Below are 23,649 nucleotides of genomic sequence, written 5' to 3' on the forward strand. Positions count from 1 at the left end.
AAAGGACCCAAATAAACAAAATCATAAATGAGAGAAGAGAAATAACAACCAGTATCACAGAAATACAAATAATTATAAAAGAATATTATGAAAAACTATATGCCAACAAATTAGACAATCTGGAAGAAATGATAAGTTCCTGGAAACATATAAACTACCAAAACTGAAACAGGAAGAAATAGAAAACTAGAACAGACCAATACCAGCAAAGAAACTGGATCAGTAATCAAAAATCTCCCAAAAAGCAAAAGTCCAGGGCAAGATGGCTTCATAGGCAAATTCTAGCAAACATTTAAAGTTATAAATTTAATAGTTATAATATAAATATATATAATATAACTATAAATATAAATTTAAATTTATAAAAAGAGTTAATACCTATTCTTCTTAAACTATTCTAAAAAATAGAAAAGGAAAGAAAACTTCCAAACTCATTCTATGGGGCCAGCATTACTCTGATTCCAAAACCAGACAAAGACTCCACTAAAACAAAGAACTACAGGCCAGTATCCCTGATGAAGATGGCTGCAAAAATTCTCAACACATTGCTAGCAAATCAAATCCAACAGTACATTAAAAGAATCATTCACCATCATCAAGTGGGATTTATTCCTGGGATGCAATAATGGCTCAATATTTGCAAATCAACCAATGTGATACATCACATTAAGAAGAGAAAGGATAAGAACCATATGATCCTCTCAATAGATGCAGAGAAAGCATTAGACAAAGTACAATATCCATTCATAATAAAAACCCTCAACAAAGTATAGATGGAGGGAACATACCTCAACATAATAAAGGCCATATACAAAAAAACCCACAGCTGATATCATCCTCAATGGGGAAAAACTGCAAGCTTTTCCTCTATATAGTCAGAAACAAGACAGGAACAAGTCCACTCTCACCCTGTTATTTAACATAATACTAGAAGTCCTAGCCTCAGCAATCAGACAACACAAAAAAATAAAGGCATCCAAATCAGCAAGGAAGAAGTCAAACTCTCACTATTTGTAGATGACATGATACTCTATGTAGAAAACCCAAAAGACCACCAAAAAAATTGCTAGAACTGATACATGAATTCAGTAAAGTCTCAGGATACAAAATCAATGTACAGTAATCTGTTGTACTTCTATACACCAACAATGAAACAGCCAAAAGAGAAATCAAGGACTCGATCCCATTTATAATTGCACCAAAAACCATAAGATACCTAGGAATAAACCTAACCAAAGAGGTTAAAGATTTGTATTCTGAAAACTATAAAACACTAACGAAGGAAATTCAAGACAACACAAAGCAATGGAAAAACATTCCATGTTCATGGATTGGAAGAATAAATATTGTTAAAATGTCTATACTACCCAAAGCAATCTACACATTTAATGCAATGCCTATCAAAATACCACCAGCATTTTTCACAGAGCTAGAACAAAAAATCCTAAAATTTGTATGGAACCACAAAAGACCCCGAATAGCCCAAGCAAAGCAAAGCAAAGCAAAGCAAAGCAAAGAGGAGGCATCACAACTTCAGACTTCAAGTTATATTACAAAGCTGTAGTGATCAAAACAGTATGATACTGGCAGAAAAACAACACAAAGATCGATGGAACAGAATAAAAAACCCAGGAATAAACCCACAACTGTATGGTCAACTAATCTTCAACAAAGCAGGAAAGAATATCCAATGAAAAAAAGTCTCTTCAACAAATGGTGTTGGCAAAACTGGACAGCAACATGCAAAAGAATGGAACTGGACTGCTTTCTTACATCATACACAAAAATAAATTCAAAATGGATGAAAGGCCTAAATGTGAGACAGGAAACCATCAAAATCCTAGAGGAGAACATAGGCAGTAACCTCTTTAACATCAGCCATGGCAACTTCTTACTATATATGTCTTCTGAGGCAAGTGAAACAAAAGCAAAAATAAACCATTGGCACTACTTCAAAATAAAAAGCTTCTGTACAGTGAAGGAACAATCAACAAAACTAAAAAGCAACTTACACAGTGGGAGAAGATATCTGCAAATGACATATTGGTTAAAGGATTAGTATCCAAAATACATAAAGAACTCACAAAATTGAACACCCAAAAAACAAATAATCCACTTAAAAAATGGGCAGAAGAAATGAGTAGACATTTTTCCAAGGATGACATACAGATGGCTAACAGAAAAGATGCTCAACATCACTCATCATGAGGAAAATACAAATCAAAACTATAATGAGAGGGGTGCCTGGTCAGTTAAGCTTCTGACTCTTGATTTCAGCTCAGGTTGTTCTCTCAATGTTTTGTGAGTTCGAGCCCCACATGGGGCCCCATGCTGAGAGTGCAGAGTCTGTTTGGGATTCTCTCTCTCTCCCTCTTTCTCTGCCCCTCCCCTGCTCACACATGCACACTCTCTTTCTCTCTCTCAAAATAAATTTAAAACACCCAATGAGGTATCACCTCACACCTGTCAGAATGGCTAAAATGAACCACACAGGAAACAGGTGTTGGTGAGGTTGCAGAGAAAGGGGAACACTCTTACACTGTTGGTGGGAATGCAAACAGGTGCAGCCTATCTGGAAAACAGTATGGAGGTTCTTCAACGAGTTAAAAATAAAACCAGGAGTGGATGGGTGGCTCAGTTCGTTAAGCACCCACTTCGGCTCAGGTCATGATCTCACGGTTCATGGGTTTGAACCCCGCATCAGGCTCTGTGCTGACAGTTCGGAGCCTGGAGCCTGCTTCCGATTCTGTGTCTCCCTCTTTCTTTGCCCTTCCCCCACTTGCACTCTGTCTTTCTCTCAAAAATAAAAATAAACATTAAAAAAAATATAAATAAATAAAATAAAACTATCCTATGATCCAGCAACTGCACTACTATGTATTAACCCAAAAGATACAAAAATACCGATTCAAAGAGATACATGCACTCTGTTGTTTACAGCAGCCTTATCAACAACAGCCAAATTATGGAAAAAGCCCAAATGGCCATCTACTGATGAATGGATAAAGAAGATGCGGTGTGTGTGTATGTATACACAATGGAATATTACTCAGCCATAAAAAAGAATAAAGTCTTGCATTTGCAATGACGTGGATGGAGCCAGAGAGTATCAATGATAAACAAAGTAAATCAGTCAGAGAAAGAAAATACCATATGATTTCACTCATATGTGGAATTTAATAAACAAAACAGATGAACATAGGAAAAAAAGGGAGGCAAACCAGGAAACAGACTCTTAACAATAGAGAACAAACTAAGGGTTACTGGAGGAGAGGCAGGTGGGAGAATGGGTTAAATTGGTGATGGGTATTCAGGAGGGCACTGGGTATTGTATGTAAGTGATGAATCACTAAATTCTATATCTGAAACTAACAATATACTGTACACTAACAAACTGGAATTTAAATAAAAACCTGAACAAGAAAGGAAAAAAAAGAAAAATGCTCCCTACATGTTAAGTGAATAAATGCAAGCTACAGAAGAGCATAACGAGTGTAATCTCATTTTTAAAAAAGAAAAAATAAAATACATATATAGTTCTATTAGTGCCTGGCATACAGCAGGAACTCAGTATTTATGAAACACATTAATTCTATATGAACAGAAGACATGTGAAAGGAAGTACAGCCTTTTAAAAAAGAAATAGGGGTGTATTATTGGGACATAATAGCACAGATCTTTTATTTTTGTTTCTGTGCTATTTTAATTTTTAATAAGGGTATTATTCCTATTTTTTCAAATGTAGATTAAAAGAAAGTCCTCTTATGACAAAATAATTAAGAAAGCTCAATTCTTTATCAGTATTTCCAGAACCACAAAGAATTTATCATCAGTTCTTAAAGTTCTTTTACCTACATTCAAGGTTGCATTCCAGAGAACCAGGCGCCTTTTGAGTTTTTTCTTGTTCTCTAAGTTGTCGGTTCAAAATTCTCAGTTGCCTAAACGAAATAATAAATAAACATGATTCCCAAACTCATTTAACAGTGTACATCTAACAGCCTGTTAAAAAGGATAACACCTCCCCTCTCCTAACCATCAGTTTCTTCTCTGTAATTGAGAGTCTGTTTTTTGATTTGTCTCTTTTTCTCTCTTTGCTCATTTGTTTCTTAAATTCCACATGAGTGAGATCATATGGTATTTGTCTTCCTCTGACTGACTTATTTCGCTCAGGGGGTGGGGATTAAAGAGTACACTGATGTTGAAAAAAAAGATTAAAACAATAAAAAATAAAAAAGAGCATGAAAGACGGTACCCACTTAGGATAGCAGAAGTCCATCTCATCCCCAGAACAAAAGACAAAAACCAAATAAACAAAACAACAAAACCACATCACTGCTACTATGTATAGAGCTTTTTTTTTTTTTTTTTTTTTAAATGTGATATTTTTGAAAAGATTGCCTGGGACAACATTAAACTCTCCCCTCACAAGAAAAAGGCTGACATTTCTCTTATTCTTCTTTTTCCCTTTTTTTGTTCTCTCAATGATTTCTTTGTCTTTTTTTTTTTTCCGTTTCCTATCTCCTCTTGCTATTTTCTTGTTCTGTCTTCCTTCTCTGTATTTTCATTACTGTAGTAACAATGTACTCTTTAAAAGATCTAACTATGAACTAGAACACCTACAGGGACTGACTGTTATCAGACATGTATTTGCTTGGTCTGTCATACATTGAAAAAATTGGGAAATGCAAATCTATGTTTCTAATAATTTTCTTTATTAGATGGAAAATGTAATGGCCTTATTTTAAAAGACAGAATGCTAGGAAGCAGCAACTTTGCCCTACAGTGAACTTCACAATGTGTAGTCCCCTCACAAATTGGAACATACAAAAGGAACTACAAAAATGTTTACTTCTAGGAAGTTAATGCTGAAAAAAAGTTGTCTCTATTATCCTTCCAAAATTAATTACCTGAACATATTCTGTACTAAAATATTTATTTTTGTTACTGAATCTAAAATGATAGTGCTCTACCTCACATCACTTGCATGTATTAATTCCAGATAGATGAAAGAGGTATACAGAAAATATACAAACAAACAAGAGCATCTATACAAGCTTTAGGTAGAAATCTACATAATCTTGAGGTGGGGAAGGCATTTCTAAGCAAGATTCGAAACCCAGCAACCATCAAGGAAAAGAATAAAAGATTTAACTGTATCAAAATTTAAAACGTGTTCTAGAATTAACATTCTGGAAGACAATACCTGCCACATATATAAAAGACAAAAGATCCATAACACTTAAAGAGCTCCTGCAAATCGGTAAGAAAGGCAATAAAAACGGGCAATTCACATAAGAAATAGAAATGGCTTATAATCATATGAAAAATGCTCAGCTTCACTAATATGAAGGAATGCAAATTTAAAACAAGAGATATTTTATGGCCACAGGATTGACAAAAATGAAAAGAAATAACATTATTTGTTGGTGAGGCAAATGAATTCTCTCGACTGGTGAGAGCCTACTGATATAACCAATTGAACGGCAATTTGACAGTATCCAATGTGATACTGTGAAAATGTATTATCTTTAATGTGAAATGTTAATGTGAAATGTGAAATGTTTATTATCTTTAACAAAATAATTCTAACTCTAAGTTATCTAGCCTAGAAATATAATTGAGCCTTGAATAACATGGGTTTCAACTGTGCAGGTCTACTTATCCACAGATTTTTGATAAACACAGTGCAGTACTGTTAATGTATTTTCTCTTCCTTATGATTTTCTTAATATTTTCTTTTTTCTAGCTTACTTTATTGCAAAAATATAGTACATAATACATATAACATACAAAATATATGTTAGTCAACAATACATTCAATGTTATTGATAAGGCTTCTGGTCAATAGTAGGCTATTAGTAGTTAAGTTTTGGGGGAATCAAAAGTTACACACAGATTTTTTACTTTGTAGGGTGTAAGGACCCCTAACTCTTGCATTGCTCAAGGGTCAACGGTAGTACATGTGCAAAAGCATCTACAATCTTTAGATATATACAAAGATGTTCACAATAGCAATATTTAATAGCGAGAAGTTAGAAATAACTTAAAATGCCACATAAATTATGGTACATCCATAATAAGAAATACTAATACACAGGTGTTGTTTTTAAAAAGAGATATCTACATGTACTGACATGGAAATATCTTCCAGACACATTATAAAATGAAAAAAAGCAAGCTACAGAAGTACAACAGTATTATACAATCCCATGTTTGTTTCAGTACAATTCTACTTTTCTGAAATTTCCCCTTTATAATAAAGAGTGAGAATCTAGAAAAGGCAACAGAGACTGGCAATCTGCAACTCCAACTAGAATGCTGCTTTTGGTATTTTCTAGGAAAACAGAAGGTACTGAGGTCCTCTTACACATCAAGTATGTGACAGAAGCTTTGCTTGACAATCTTTTTGTACATCCATGGTCAATTTCTTCTCTTCTTCCCTTATATGACCAGCCTAAACTCTCATCCCTCACTGTAAGCCTGTCATTCCTATCCTCCAACTCTCAGTAGGATACTTTCCTGTTTTCACTAAAAATAATATGGCTTGGGGACAAACTGTTATCCTTCTGCCCAGGGTACAAATGTATCCATATATATACACTAATCCTCACCTCTTTCTTCTAGTCTTAGAGAAGGGGAACCTCATCAACTTCCTCGATCCCATTTCTTCCTCTACCTTAAAGGACTCTGCTCCTATTCCATGCCTTTTCTCTTCTGCACCTACAGCTTCTCACTCTTTACTGGCTCATGTGCCTCAGCTGAGAAGATTAACAAAACAGCCCCCATATTTAAGAAGATATTCCCTCCAACCCAACTGTACAGTTACCTATTCTCCTTCCCTCTCATTCCCAGTTTTCAAAGCCAGACTTTTAAAACATAATTGATCTAGGGGCACCTGGAGTGGCTCACTCGGTTGGGTGTCCGACTTCAGCTCAGGTCATGATCTCACAGTTCGTGAGGTCAAGCCCTACATCGGGCTCTGTGCTAACAGCTCAGAGCCTGGAGCCTGTTTCGGATTCTGTCTCCATCTCTCTCCTCCCCTCCCCCACTCACACTCTGTCTCTCTCAAAAATAAACAAACATTAAAAAAAATAAAACATGACTATTCTATAAAAAATGATATGACAAAAAATCTTTTTAAATAGTTGCACATGTTTTTAGCAAATATTATGTATTATATTTTCATATACTTGATTTAAACAAAGGAAAAGAACTGCTGACATTTAGGCAAATATTTCTTTTTTCAGTGTACTTATTGTTTTTAAATATAGCTTTATTAAAATAAAACATATTAAACTGCACATATTTGAAGTATATAATTTGATTAGTTTTTAACATATGATGTGGTGGAACCATCACCACAATTACTATATTCATCACACCCCAAAATTTCCACATGCTCCATTTCATAATATCCCCTTCCCAAACAACCACTAATTTATAAATTAGTTTGCATTTTCTGGAATTTTATACTATATATTTATATAGTATACAATTATATTAGTTTTTGTTTTGTTTTGTTTTGTTTTTTTGAGAGAGAGAGAAAGAGCATGAGCAGGGGAGGAACAGAGAAACAGGGAGAGAGAGGATCTCAAGCAGGCTCCATGCCCAGCATGGAGCCCCATGTGGGGCTCGATTCCATGACTGTGAGATCATGACCTGAACTGACATCGAGTTGGATGCTTAACCAACTAAGCCACCCAGGCACCCCTACAATTATATTGTAAATGGAATCATATGATACATACTTACCCCACCTTCTTTCATTCAGCATAATGATTTTGAGACTCATCCATGCTGTTGCACATATCAATAGTTCTTTCCTTTCCACTACTGAATGGTATTCTATTGTGTGAACATACCACCATCTGTTTATCCATTCACCTGCTAACAGACATTTAGCTTGTTTCCTTATGGACATTCACAAGTAAGCGTTTATGTGGACATATGCTTTTACTTCTCTGAATACATACCTAAGAACAAAATGACTGGATCATATGGTTTATGTTTAATTTCTAAGAAACTACCAAACTATTTTCCAAAGTATTTGTACCATTTTATATTCCCACCAGTAAATTATGCAAGTGCCAGTTCCTCCACATCCTTACTCACATCTGGTATAGTCTTTTGAATTTTTAGCCATTCTAATGGATGTGTAGTGTTATCTCATCATGGTTTTAGTTTGCGTTTTCCTAATGATTAATGATGAGATACTTTCATATGCTTATTTGATATCCATCTATCTTCTTTGATGTAGTGTCCATTATAATACTTTGCCAGCTTTTTGAGTTGTAACAGTTCTTCATATGTCCTATATGTATAAGTCCTTCATTAAATGTATTGCAAATATTCTCTGTTGTTTGCCTCTTCACTTTTAGTAATAGTGTCTTTTGAAGAGCAAATTTTATATTTTGATGAAGTCCAACTTATAAATTTTTTCTACTTATATTTTTCGTTATATTTAAGAAATCTTTTCTAACCCAGAATGACTAAGATTTTTTTTATCTTTTCTATAAGTTCTGTATATTTTAGTTATACATTTAGACGTGATTTATTTCAAGTTAATTTTTATATGTGGTGTAAGGTAAAGTTTGAAGAGGTTTTTTTTTCTTTCCTTTTTTTGTTTTTGTTTTTGTTTTGTATATGGCTCTCCAATTGTTCCAGCACTGTTTATTGAAAAGGTTATTCTTTCTTTCCCCATTGAATTTCCCTGGCATCTTTGTCAAGAATTGGTTACCTTTGTGTGTGAGTTTATTTCTGGACTCCATTCTGTTACTATAACTTTATGTCTTGAAATAGTATAGTACCAATTTTATTCTCCTTTCCTTAAGTTGCTTTGGTTTGGTTATTTTAGATTCTTTGAATTTCCATATAAATTTTCGAATCACCTTTCTACAGAAAAACCTCTTGGGATTTTGACCACAATTACATAGAATCTATAGATCAATTTGGGGAGAACTAACATCTTAACAATAATAAGTCTTTTAATCTATGCATCTGGTTTATTTCTCACTTATATAGGTCTTCTTTAATTTCTCTCAGCAATGTTTTATAATGTTCAGTATACAGGTCTCACACGTTTTTAATCAAACTTACCCCTAAATTGATCATATTTTTTGACAATACTCTTAAAAGTATTGTTTTTAAATTTCATTTCAAATTGTTCATTGCCAGTATATAGAAATATAATTGCCTACGGTATATTGATCTCATATCCTACAACCTTGCTAGACCCATTTATTAATTTTAGTTGCTTTTTTGTAGGTTCTGTAGTATTTTCTACAAAGACTATCATGTCACCTGTGAATAATACAGCCTGTACTTTAAAAGGCTTTTATAGGGGCACCTGGGTGGCCCAGTTGGGTAAATGTTGGACTTGAGGATCCTTAAGTCAGGTCAGGATATCACAGCTCATGAGTTTGAGCCTCGCATGGGACTCTGTTGTGGACAGCTCAGATCCTGGAGTCTACTTCCAATTCTGTGTTTCCATCTCTCTCTGCCCCTCCCCCATTCATGCTTTGTCTCTCTCTCTCAAAAATAAACATTACAAAAACATTAAAAAAATTAAATAAATAAAAGACTTTTATTTCCTTTTTTTGCCTTATTTTACTAGTTAGAACCTCTAGCACAATTCTAAGCAGAAATAATAATCACTACTTGTTGGATATCATTTAGATATTTTTTAAGCCTATAGAAAGAGGAAAAAATTAGCCAAACAGAATTTTTAAATAATAGGATAATATTACAAATACTATTTTATAGGTGCCTGGGTGGCTCAGTCAGTTAAGTGGCCGACTTCCGTCCAGGTCAGGATCTCACGGTTTGTGAGTTCAAGCCCCGCGACGGGCTCTGTGTTGACAGCTCAGAGTCTGGAGCCTGCTTCAGATTCTGTGTCTCCCTCTCTCTCTCTGTCCCTCTCCTACTTGCACTCTGTCTCTCTTCTCTCTCAAAAATAAATAAACATTAAAAAAATACTATTTTAAAATATTATGTATTGAATTTAGGATTACATGATTTTATCTGAAGGAAAAAGTAACAAGTAAAATTAGAACTAATGAACTTTAGACAAATATTTCTCTACCTCATGAAATATTATTCCTAGATAACTTTAAATAAAGGAAATAGGATATAAAAACATTAATTTTGAATCTATATTGTGAAGATTACTAACACATTCTACTCTGTAACCTTAATTCTCATAGTTGTCTTAGTTCTATGTATAGATTCAATGTTCATCTCTAATCCACTCCTTTATTTGAATTCATTTCTTGGTTGACTGGAATTTGCCATTCAATGATTTTTTTGTTCATTTTAAAGGAGTCCAAGAGTGCCGTATTTTCTAAGTTCTTGCACTCCTGAGATTATGACTGCTGACTTTACATGGAAAGGACTGCTGGGTCACATATGGGATTCTTGAGGCATCCTTACTTTCCCTTAGCTCTTTGTAAATAATGTTCTAAGATCTTCAGGCAATGAATATTCCTATGAAAAGGCTGAGGCCAGCCTGATATTTTTCTTTTTATATATTTGCTTTTATTTTGAGTGTCTATAAAAGTTAATTTTATTTTATCCTTATGATATAGTGACTTTATTAGCTTATGTGTTGGTGTGGATCATTATAATAGTTTTCCTGGGATCCTGAATGCCCTGCTGATCCTCTGACACAGATCTTTAGATTACTAAATTTCCCATTATTTACTTATCTTTAAAAAAAATTTTTTTTATAAATGTTTATTTATTTTTGACAGAGAGAGAGAGAGACAGAGACAGAGCATGAGTGGGGGAGGGGCAAAGAGAAAGGGAGACCCAGAATTTGAAACAGGTTCCAGGTTCTGAGCTGTCAGCACAGAGCCTGACGCGGGGCCCGAACTCACGGATTGTGAGATCATGACCTGAGCCAAAGTCGGACGCTCAACCGACTGAGCCATCCAGTCACCCTTACATATCTTTTATCTTTAATCCATTTGTTCTGTTCTCTTTATCAGGAACGCTAATTATGCCAAATTTTGCATTCTTTGTTTCTCTTCCATATGTATCTTCTTTACAATAATTTTTAATTATTCTCTATTTTGTTTTGTTTCTTCAAGCTTATCCACCATGCCTTCAGTCATTTAACAAACATTTATCAGAGTGTTAGGCACAATTCTCAGCACTAGAAATACAGCAGCAAATAAAAGGGACAAACATTCAGCCTTCTCAAATTCACATGGAAAAGAGAACAGACATTACCAGAGGCTAAGGGGAAGGAAGAAAGGCAATTACTGTTTAATGGGTACAAAGTTTATGTTGGGGATGAAAAAAATTGGGGGAAACAGATAGTGGTTGTGGGAACACAGCATTGTGAATGTATTTAATGACCCTGAAATGTATACTTACAAAATGGTTAAAAAGACAAATATGTCATATATATTTTACCACAAAATTATATATATGTTTGCTTACCACAAAATCATATATATATCAATTATATATATAGGTATATGTCAATTATATTTATATATATATATATATATATGTATATATCAATACTTTTTTTGAAAAAGGGTTTGGGAAGAAGAATAAGTGAAGGCTGGTTGGAGCCACTGAACTATGAATTTAGTAGTAATTGAAACCAAAAGATTTGGGGGGAAAAGAGCAAAACCTAAAAAAACAACAAAAATGTGCGTTCATATTACTTAGGTTCTAATGGAATATAAAAAATATCCTAATGGAATATAAGGTCCCTGACTTCATATTTGTTTATTTTGTTTTCATTTTTGTGAGATTTTTTGCTTCATTTTCCTGACCTCATCTAATTCACTTTTCTTCTCCTTTTCCTGTCTTTTCTCCTTTAAACATTCTCTCTTTTCCTGCCTTTAAGAAGGATTCTATTATCCTTAATTTCCTTAAAACTATGGAATACTGTTTCAGGTTTTCTTGGGTTTTCTTTGAGCAATTCATCTGGTGATGTTTATTCTCGACCCTCTTTTATCTCTTTTGTCAGTCTGTTTAGTCTGAATGCTATGCAAAGATCTTTCCTATAAAGTCTTCCTTCCCATGGCTTTTGTGACATCCCTCTCCCAGCTTTCCTGCCATATCCTGACTTGCTCCTTCTTGGGTTTCTCTCACAGTCTCCTCCTCCTGTGTCCTTTCCCTAAAAAGCTGTTATTCCCACCAGTTCACCCTTGCCTACGTTCGTACTCTATACCTTCCTGATGAATTTACCACTTACACGCTGATAACAAATCACTTGTTCTTTTTTTTTAATTAATCTATTTAAATTTAAGTTAGTTAACATACAGTGTAGTATAAGTTTCAGGAGTTGAACCCAGTGATTCATCACTTACAATGTAACACCCAGTGCTCATCCCAAGGAGTGGCCTCCTTAAGCCCATCACGCATTTAGCCCATTCCCCCAATCACTTCCCCTCCAGCAACCTTCAGTTTGTTCTTTGTATTTAAGAGTCTCATGGTTTGCCTCCCTCTGTGTTTTTATCTTATTTTTCTTTCCCTTCCCTTATGTTATCTGTTATGTTTCTCAAATTCTACGTGGGTGAAATTATATTGTATCTGTCTTTCCCTGACTAATTTTGCTTAGCATCACTCTAGCTCCATCCTAGGTCACATCACTTCACAAATCACTTAGGGTTTTTTTGTTCATTTTTTTTTAACAAATCACTTGTTCTTAATCACCGTTTTCTCCAGTGCCTACAACAGTGCCAAATCTATAACTCAACAAAAATGTGTTCAGGGAGTAACTCCCAAGTCTGCATTTCTATCCTGGATCTTGTTCCTGTGCTCTACTTATTACCGTATAGATCTCCAGATGGTCTAAATGACAAACTCTGCATATCTAAATCTTAACTCACAGGCTTTTCCCTATCTTCAAACTCAAAAATAACATGAATAAACAAATAAACAATATATTCTTCCTCCAGTGGCTTCCATCTGAGAGAATTATGTACCATCTGTCAAATGACTAAGCCCAAAGACCAAATGCCACCCATGTCTCCTCCCACTCACTTCTGTTTCATTTTTGTTGTTGTTGTTGTTCTATTGTGAGTACATAGTGGTCTCAGACTTGAGTCTAAAGTCAGGAAGTGGTCATGAATTCTAACCTACCCTATAAATATTAAGGAACTCAATGAGCTAGAGCTCAATGGTTCTTAACTGGAAGTAGTAACCCTGCAAAACCTCATGCAGGAAATCTGGGAATGTGCCAGGGCTTTTGGGGGTCACAATGAATTGGGCACTATAGATATTTCATGGGAAGGGACGAGGAAGGCTAAATGTTGAGCATTTTATCAGAAGTTCCAAATAAAAATTGTGCAGCCCAAATTGCCATGCCCAAATACCATAGAATCATTGCACCTGGCTATTTTTTTTAAGCCACAAGATGGCAATAAACTCCAAGAGAAGTCCTGAAAGATCACTTTTCTGGCTAAATAGAAACATGTAGTTTCTAAATGTCCAGACAGAAAAAAAAATGTTTTTGATTGAAAATGCTGAAAAACACTTTTTAATAAACCTATGTATAATGGCAATTACAGATGACTCTTTCCAAATAAAGTTACCAAAGAGGCACAAAACTTCCTATACCTCTGCTGGAAACCTCATTCCACTAAAAAGACAAACAGACAAATTCTTTATTTTTCAATAATTTCATTTTTAGAAGGTCAAGTAAACAGTGGGAATAGTATGCTATATAATCTTTGTCCTCTAAGGACACAGAACCAAAAAGATCTGGTGCCATGTCTGAAGAAAGTGGTTGAACATCCAACTAATACCTTTTTAAAAAATTAAACACAAGCAATGACCAATAAAGTAGTATGTCTCATTTTCCTGAGTGGCTTGTAAATTAGCTCCTAAAACAATTCTAAAATGTTCTAAAGAAGGAAAATAAATAAGAACTCCTGATACTTCCCATCGGCACATGTTAAAACAGACAATAGTCTGAGACTAAGTTCTGGTATGTTTATTTAAGAAAAAAAAAATTACTTGACAGTCATACCTTTAAAAACATATTTCTTTCAAACAGCTTACAGTACAGTTTTGTTCCACAAAATACACTTAAATATTGAAGTACTGAAGTATAAGTAAGTTAGATTCTACTTCCTAGCAAAAGCAATGCAGAAGTGTACAAATTAAGATAATTTGGCCTCTAAAAGCAAACTGCCTGGTTTGAATCTTCTTATATACATGACATTGGATAAGTTATATAACCTCTCTGTGCATTGGTTTCCTCATGTGTAAATGAGAATAACACAACAGAGCCATTCTGAGAATTTAAAGAGATGACATATATAAAGGACATAACCTGGCACATCAGAAACATTCAATAAATGTTAGTAGTACTCCTGGCTATTACCATTACTATTATTCATACTTGTTTTTTATTTTGAAAAATTAATGCTATCGCCTAGGTCAGAACTGAAGACGTTATTATTAAAATTTAAAACCAGCAACCTCATCTTATATCATAGTATCTTAGAGACTAATGACCATTAGAGAAATAATCCTAAGCAAGCAAATCTCACTAGGTGTTATGCCTTTGCAGGCTCCAGATCTATAAATTTAAGCTGCTCTCCCAACTAGGAGTCCTATTTTACTGCTTTCTGATTTCTTAAAAATGTTTGTGCAGGTCCTTGCAGGTCCTACCCAATACAATGTCTACAGCTCATACAACTCTTAATACCTTCTCAGGACGCACTCACACTGCAGTGCTGCAGAAGCACTGAAAATGGATTCTAATTCTCTGCAAAGTATAAACCCTGGAGTAGTGGCCTTGGTGGTCATCGCTGAAACACGCAAAGTTAGGATATTGCTAATAATATGTAAATGGTTTCCAACATAAGTTATGATAGCCAAAAGACAAAATATCTAAGAATTTAACTGAGTTTTTTCTGTGACTGAGTGTGGTGGAGCTACTGGTGCTCACCCCGATCAGGTTCTCCTTTCCTTCCGGGGTGCACGGGCAGTATGGGAAAATGTTATGTCCCAGACCTTTACATTAGGCACGACCATATGTGTCATTGCCCCATTTTAGCCCACAAAATAGAAGTGGAAGTGAGACTGTCACTTCTGGGCTGGGAGGTACAGAGACGGTGTGCCAGATCCATGTTCTCTTTTCCCTGAAAAACATTATCTCATGAGACAGTGGCCTCAGAAGATAGAGGAAATCTAAATCCTGCGTCCTCGGATGACGGCCCATGCTGGTCTCGGCATGAGGGAGAAAGAAACTTTCACCGTGCTATACCACTGAGATTCTTTTTTTTTTTTTTTTTTTTTTAAATTTTTTTTAACCTTTATTTATTTCTGAGACAGAGAGAGACAGAGCATGAGTGGGGGAGGGGCAGAGAGAGAGGGAGACACAGAATCTGAAGCGGGCTCCAGGCTCTGAGCTGTCAGCACAGAGCCCGACGTGGGGCCCGAACTCATAGACTGCGAGATCATGACCTGAGCCGAAGCCGGACGCTTAACCAACTGAGCCACCCAGGTGCCCCTATACCACTGAGATTCTTAAGTTTCATATTGCAGCAGAGCCTAGACTAGCCTGACAAATACCTTGAGGAACTTCATTTTTCCTCTGTACCCTATGACCAAGTGATGATGGAGGTAAAGGAGGTGGGAGGAAAGACGTATCAGTGAGCAGAAGCAACAGAAGAGAAGTTAGAGAATGCTGGCAATGTTTAGAAATGGAGAGGTAAAAGTAGAAACACAATAAAATACTAAATCTATTTTTCACACAGAGTCCTAGATATCTCATTTCACACCTTTGTTCTGGCCATGGGACATCTCTGCAAATGACAAAAATATGCAAAGAACAATGCTTACCTGCGTAACTGGGCATTTTCACTTCTTAGTGGTTGCATAGCCAGTGCTATTTCAACTTGAATATTTGTGTTTCCACTTATTGCTGGAAGCAGAGATATACACATCTCCAATTCTGTAATCAATCTCTGAATTTCTGAATCCTCTATGTACGGGCAAAGAAATAATAAAAACAATACCATTAATTGCTTTTGGATAAGATTATTTATGTATATTACTAAAAAAGAAAATTTCCCAGATATGTACATACTTGCTATAAACAAACAACTTGATTACTTATAAATTTGATATATAAATTTTATTTTCCTCTTTTCTGCTGCCTGAATTTGCTTACTCAAAAGAATTCTAAAAAAATTCAGTAAACTAAAGATTAATCTTCAATCACAGGATTATTAGTGTTTTGGTTTTTTTTCCAGTTAGAGTCTAGTAAGAAGATAACTATGTCTCCCAGTTCATATTCATATTCCCAAAGGACTACTGGATTCCTTATCATTGCTGAAGGGATTCCTAGAATTGATTACAGTATTAACGTTTACAACACAACCTTTGATTCTGGCATAAGCAAATAATTCTCTTTAGGTGATTCAATTTGGCAAAATATTGAGGGAGGATCTTCTCTGATAAGGTTTTAGTATTTAATATTATGAAGTAGATTTAAAACAACCAGTCACACCTTATTTGGTGTTGCATCAAAAGCAGTACCATTTCTGCTATTAATTGTGGAGAGTGCATGGTTTTAGAGGTGGCAGACAGACAGGTAGGTGGATTTTAGATCTTTTGTCATTTTATATTTGCCCCTTCATTTCCATTCAAATTTTCTGTCGACTGAAAACATTTAATAATTATAATATTAACTCTCTTATACCCTAAAGAAGTAGAAAGTATATTTTAAATTATAAAATGTGACTCAATCCCACGGGTGTTTTAATGTTTTATTATTTATTCTTGAGAGACAGAGAGAGACAGAGCGTGAGTGGAGGAGAGGCAGCAAGAGGGAGACCCAGAATCCGCAGCAGGTTCCAAGATCTGAGCTGTCAGCACAGGGCCCAACTTGGGGCTTGAACTCAACAAACTGTGAGATCATGACCTGAGCTGAAGTCGGACACTTAACCACTGAGCCACCCAGGCGCCCCAATCCCACGGGTATTTTAGCCCCCTAATGTAAAGTATATGTACATAGTAAACATCTGAGGACATAGTAAACACTTACTGAGAAGTTCCCTACCAATCCTTTGTAGAATGGTTTTGATCATAAGCATTAGAGGCAGAGACCTGAGCTCTGCCATTTTCTAGCAATAGAGTTTTAGTCAAACTTCTTAACTCTTGAGCCTAGATTTCTTCTCCATAGTTACCTGGAGATAACAACAATACCTCATAGGATTGCTGTGAGGATTAAATGAGATAATGCATATAAAATAGCACAGTGCCAGGCACATGTAAGTATCCAATAAATGATACCTAACATTATTACTCTTATTATTACTGTTATCATGATTCAGTATTTGGTCAAGAGAATAGTGATAAATTGAAAGTCTGAAAACACAGAGATTTTAATATATTGAGCCTTCAAATTAATAGTGCTATGTTCTTCCTATAAGACATTTTAAGATTTGGAATTTCTTTTTGTCTGAAAATATTAGGTATTCAGTCAGTGCTTCCACAATCAATTACTGTGTTTTCTAAGATGCCAAAACTGTAACTCACTCCAAGTGAAAGCCATTATTTAGCATATACACACAATGAAAACAAATGAATACAACTTGGCTCAAAAATCTCATAATTCCATCTGAGACATTTGTCTTGATTTAATTAAAAAACCCACAAGTAAATTGAAAAGGGCATTAAAAAGTTTGGATTACTCCTCCGAGTCAGATTTGTTAAACCTTTGCAACAGTTGGTTATTAAAGAAATTATAGGAAGAAAATCTCTGCATCTTTTTAAAATAGGAAAAATTACCAGTCTATGCTAGGGAGTTAATCATCTTTAGGGGTCTTCTAACCCCTAAAAGTTTATGGCTATAAATTCTCTTTGATTGAATCTTTCCAAGGTCCTTCAGAATCAAGTAGAATGAATACATGCTTGCAAGTAAAAGACTGTTTTGATTCTTTCTTGTACATTTCAAACCCATAGGAAACATGAGGGATCAAAATCTAAACAATAAAATAGGCAGAACTCACTTCCTTATTAGCTCAAGACATATTCCTATGGAAAATATCACAAACTCTGTTGATTTTTCTAAATTTAAATGGTGACTAAATAATATGATACTGCTATTTAGCATTACCACCACAGAAATTCATTTTAAAAGTGCTCATATACCTTGCTCTGCTACCAGGGCCTTGAGCTCTCCCAACAAATACTTTATAGTTCTGACTTTTTCAGCACTCTGGTTCACATTTTTTGCTTTCTGCACATCCTTTATTCTTGAATCTTGCACGTGTATGTTTAAATCCTTTCTTTCACTTGGGACTTCTCCAATGTGTTCTTTGGCACATCTATCTTCATTACTGGACAGGAAAGCTGGTGGAAACAGAGTGGGGCTTTGGTGTGTCTGACTGTGCTGACGAGAATGCAATAGATTCATATATGTTTGAAAACATTTTAGTAGGTCTGGTTCCTTAGGAACTTCGTGTTGTGGCAGAATCCCACTGACAAGACCCAGCTGCTGGAATGGTGGAAGAGGTGGCCTGTCACTTTTGGGCAGGCTGCGTGGAACTCCAAGACCAGTACTGAAGGAATTCTGTAGAACATTTGTACAGTTCATAGAAGCAGTTTTACCTTGTGATGCAAACTGGTTGTCAACATCAGTCTGAACTTCCTAAAGACAGAAAAAAACAAGGTAAGCCTTCAAAAATGTGAGCACTGATTTGTAGGCATTAACTATAATCAACTCAAACCAGAAATATTAGAAAATGACTTCTGCAGAATGGAGTTATAGATCACCAGTGAGGAAGCCAGATTTCCCCTCAGCACAATATTCTAGTTTTTTCAAGCTTATTAATTAGTTCCCCCTGCAATATGGGAACATTATAAAGCCATGACTACAATAAATTGTTTACAAATATCACATATGGTTTAAAGGCATCAAAAATCAGTCCACCTTGGGACTGAAACAAACTTCCACTTTGGGAAATTGCATTGCAAGAAAATAAGCTCAAACATACAAAAAGCCTTTGCACAAACATGTTTACAGAACTGTTATGGTAGTAAAAAGCTATTACTTAAATGTCTAACCATAGGGGAGCAATTACATAGACCACAGAATATCCACTAACTAGAGTATTCATTCACTTATTAAAAATTTACAAAAGGTATATATTAATACAGAAACACGTTCACAGTAAAATGCTAAATAAAAAAAGTAGTATATAAAACTTATAAAATTTAACTATGACCATATTCTTAAAAGAAAGTAAACTTAAATAAAAACCAGAAAACAAAATCAGAGAATTAAGTGATTAGAAAGTGCTCTATCAATATGTTAACAGCAATTGTGCTTAAGTGGTAGGTATGGGTGATTTCTTTTTTCTACTGATCTCTTTCCCTCCCCCTCCCACATTGTCCTTAATGAATGTGTAAAATATTTCTAGTAAAAAGTAATTTGAATAATTAGTATTTACATCCTAGGGCATTACTACAATCAGTAAATTCAAATTTCTCTCTCAAGGTGACAATTTCTAAAGGCAAATAATTATTTGTAGAATGTATAAAATGTACCCACAGAATGAACCATAGGAGGGCAGGATGGAGGCTGAAGTAACTGGACTGGGGTGGAGGTTGGTAAGCCATAACTAGAATGTGGAGTTGCCTGAGACTCTAAAAGGTAAGAGGGGAAAAAGTTATCACATCTCATACTGCTTTTACAAAAAGTAGGAAACTTAATTAGAGTTTATATTCATGCATTTTAAAACATCATTCATACTAACCAGAACCAGACATGGTATGGTAGGGTATAGCAGGAATTCCATCAGGGTTGTTCTTTGAAGCCAAGTTATTCATCAGTGACATTTGGGTCTGCACATGCTCACAGAGGGCTTGGTATATTATCGGTGAATACATTCTATAATGATCTTGAAATGACCAATTCTGTGGTATATCTGATGAGTCTCTCTCACTTCCAGCAGAAGTTTCATTAGGTACATATTTCTTATTATCTGAAGATACTAATGTGGAAGAAGGAAAAAAAATTCTTGAAATAGGATTCTTCAAAAACTTTTATCATAAAATACAAGGGAAGAAAAAGACTCTCAGAAATAGCTCAATTCACCATATACTTTACAGAAGGGCTTTACCACTATCACCCCCTAAAGAAAATCACCTCAAATTCTCTTTTAAAAGTAGTTAATGAATTGTGTAAGCTCTCCAGTCAAAAATTATCTATACTACATCTTTAAAGTCTCTATTAAATGGTATTTGTGAAATCTCTCCTTCAATTATAAGACCCCTCTTTAAGGGTGTTATTTTAAAAATCCAGTAAAACTCTTTCACCTTGCTCCTTGTCCAGTTCATGCTCTCAGGGGAAAACGGAATAGGAGAGACAGAATAGTCTGTAAAAATTTGAATGCTTGGATCATTTTTTTAAAAAATCAGAGCTCCAAGACCAAGAATAAAAGTGTACTTAATCTAGACAATGGGCCCTCAAAGAAAATCTTAACCTGGCATTTAAAGTTTCCAAAGCCTGACCACAACCAACTTTTCCCACCAACTTTTTCCAACTCAAATTTTCATTCCAGTCAAGTCAATTTAGACACACAAAAAGCTTCTCTCACCTTCCTATAACATTACTTGTGATGAACCATTCTTCCAACTCAATTCTACCCACGCACCAAGGCTCATCTGAAGGCTTCCCTCTTCCATGAAGCCTTTTCCAATCATTCTACTCCAATGACCGCTCTTCACCATCCCAGAGCACATAGTGTCTATATGAGTTATATGTCACCTGCACATTACACTATATTGCTTATCTTTCATTCTCTTGTCTATCTGACTAAACTGTAAGCTTCTTTAGGCAGGGCTGTATCTTGTGCTTCATTATTTGCCCCCATAGAGTCTCATTATTAGTCTACCTACAAAGTAGTACAAGGGAGAAACCTGGAATTAATAAACTAATACATGAAAAGCAATGTTTTCTACATAGCACTACTCTAGAGATCTAGAGAGAAAAGTATCAAGATCTATTTCCCTAATGAGATCCCCTTCACAAACTTTTTCTATAAGATTATTAACAGAAATGAGAGTGTTCTTGGTAGATCATTGGTTATCAGGGTGGAAAATAAATTCAGAAAATATCTAGATTTTGGTAGTAGCTAAATATATATTCTAGATACAGCAAATGTATTCCCAGGTGTGAGTGTTCATGGTTACCAAAAGATCTGTACAAGGATATTCACAACAGCTTTATTTGCAGTAGCCAAAAATGTTAACATCCAAATAGCCATGAATAGTAGAAATGGATAAACTGTGGTATACTTGTACAATGGAACACTATGCAGCAATGGAAAAGAACAAATTACTCATTTTTCAACTGCCTCTATGAATCTGACAGACAATGTATGAAAGATGTCAGACACAGACTACATAGTATATAAGTATATTTATATGAAGTTCAAATATAGGTAAAATTCTCCAATGCAGAATAGGTAAAATTCTCCAGTGCAGATAGAAGTCAGAAAACTAGTTACTTAAGGATGAGGGTAGGTGGTGAGGATGATGATGGGGCAGAAGCCTGGTAGGGTGCTAAAAATGTTCTGTGTCTTCATCTGGGTGGAAGCTACATGAGTGTATACATACGCAAAAATTTGTCAATTTGTGCAACTGATTTATGCAAGTTACTCATTGTTTAAAAAATGAAGTTTTAAAAAATGGTATGGAATTCTCCAAATATATATAGCTTACTAAAAATAAAAACATTGCCAAAGCATATAACTTACATGTAAAAGCAAAAAGTTAAAGGCAGATTAACTAATATAACCAATGAAGATTGAAAAAAAATCTAAAGAAAAAACTACTAAATTATTATTTGACTATGAAAATGGATGAGATAGTAGATGCTTCTATTTAGACTTGGGGTATGCTTCCTTTTGAGGTGATCTATTCCTGTGAACATATTTCCCAGACTTGAGTACAAGTTCTAACAGTTACTAGCTGAGTAACTTTTGGCAAATTAACTTAACCTCTCTTGGCCTCTTCTTCCTCATCATAAAAATGATAATAATAAAAGTATCACCTACTTCTAGCACACAGTAAGAACTTAATGTTAGATCTATTACCAAATTGCTACAAAGTCTTAACTCAGACAAGTAAATATTTCATATTCACAAATATTCCCATCCGATATCAACACTATACCTCTAAACATGTGCCCTCTGAGGTGATTAAAACGAAAAAGAAGTTATTCTTCATTATCTGAATAGATGAGCAACAAACTGGTTAATGAACATTTCTGCAAAAAAATTATTTCTTATTGGAAATACAATTTTATAATAAATCAAGTAGAAAAGTATCTCTAAAATATTTTTAGCTTTGAAACCTAAAATGGTGGAGGATGAGATCACAGGCAGCCCATGGCTATCCTGCACACTGATCTTCCTTTCCTCCTGATTCCTGGTCTCTCTTCTGCACTTGTATTTTCTTTGGTCCTATAAGACAGAATTGCCTGGTTTGATGAATTCTAGATCTTACAGTTAGGGGTCCCAAGCATTGGCTCTCATTCACCTTCTTTTCAAGGAGTAGTTTTCACAATCTCTGATAAAGCCGAGCTACACTATTATGCCTCTGCATCTGCTAGAAGATGTCATCATGCAACATAAATTAATAAACTTCAAACATATCTCTTAAAAAATCAAAGCCTTTGAATTAAAATGACTCAATCTATTCCTTTATTAACTTAGTCTGTACAAAACTCTATTGATAATGCTAAAGATTTGTATTTAAGAGGCAAATCTTAAAGCAAATTATTCAAGACAAGGTAAAAACCATAAATTCATATAAAAGATTGCATTTAGGGGCACCTGGGTGGCTCTGTTGGTTAAGTGGTCAACTTTTGATTTCAGCTCAAGTCATGATATCATGGTTTGTGAGTTTAAGCCCCCTTCGGGCTCCTTGCTGACAATGTGGATCCGGCTTGGGATACTCTCTCTTTCCCTCTCTCTCTGCCCCTCCCATGACCCCCCCCCCCGAAAAAAATAAACTTAAAAATTTTTAAAATAAATAAATAAATAAAAGACTGCATTTAAATTACTACTAATTTTAAAATGAAAAAAAAAAAAAAAAAAAAAAACAGCCAAACCACCACCAACAAAATGAGCCTGTTAATACACAAACACAAATAAGATATATTTTCTTGCTCTTGTTCATTACACCAAACCACCCTACATGAAAATGTTACCTAACACATTAGGATGATGATATGTCTAATTGGTGTCAGTTGATAACTAGAACTCATGAAAGGAATGTACTCATTATTCAGTCCACAAAACTTCTTTAGTCCTTGAATCCTAGCTTCTATACAAGCACTACTGCTTGGATGTACAAGCATTGTCCAGTGGTAAGATAATTTCTGCCACTCATATAGAACAAATAACCACTACAGATAAGAGCTGCTGGATGCCTATTATAACTTGAAATATGTAAAAGAACACCTAGCCTTGAAGGGGGCAATCAATGCTCTCCCTGTAGCAGTTTATTTCCCCAAGGTGAGGGCAGCAATAGATGTATGTTACTGAAAGCAGAGCCATGTGCCCATAGCATTCAACAGCTATCAAATGTAAAAAGTTGCTTATTAAAAAAATGTTTTTTCTTTAAATGTCGGGAGCACTCTCAAGAAGCTCCATGCATTTC

The 23,649-nt window shown here is 35.0% G+C and overlaps 1 protein-coding gene across 4 annotated transcripts in view; it reads right to left on the reverse strand.

Moving 5' to 3' along the window:
* CCDC14 (coiled-coil domain containing 14) overlaps positions 1 to 23,649 on the reverse strand; it is a 50,404-nt gene that overhangs the window by 12,633 nt on the left and 14,122 nt on the right. For 2 of the 4 annotated variants that reach the window (XR_002079739.2, XM_019448611.2), the window contains exons 6-10: positions 19,737 to 19,973; positions 19,532 to 19,626; positions 18,130 to 18,628; positions 15,814 to 15,955; positions 3,856 to 3,938 (exon numbers count right to left, since the gene is read on the reverse strand). Coding sequence is in view for 3 of the 4 variants with exons in the window: in XM_019448611.2 (XP_019304156.2) it covers positions 3,856 to 3,938; positions 15,814 to 15,955; positions 18,130 to 18,628; positions 19,532 to 19,626; positions 19,737 to 19,973 (1,056 nt within the window). In the remaining variant the exon portion in view is untranslated. The remainder of the gene's footprint in view (positions 1 to 3,855; positions 3,939 to 15,813; positions 15,956 to 18,129; positions 18,629 to 19,531; positions 19,627 to 19,736; positions 19,974 to 23,649) is intronic. The other 2 variants (XM_019448612.2, XM_053903448.1) reach the window with 2 other exon arrangements.

Source organism: Panthera pardus, unplaced genomic scaffold (genome assembly GCF_024362965.1).
Source record: "Panthera pardus isolate Hobbes unplaced genomic scaffold, ASM2436296v1 HiC_scaffold_16, whole genome shotgun sequence".
Lineage (NCBI taxonomy): Eukaryota > Metazoa > Chordata > Mammalia > Carnivora > Felidae > Panthera > Panthera pardus.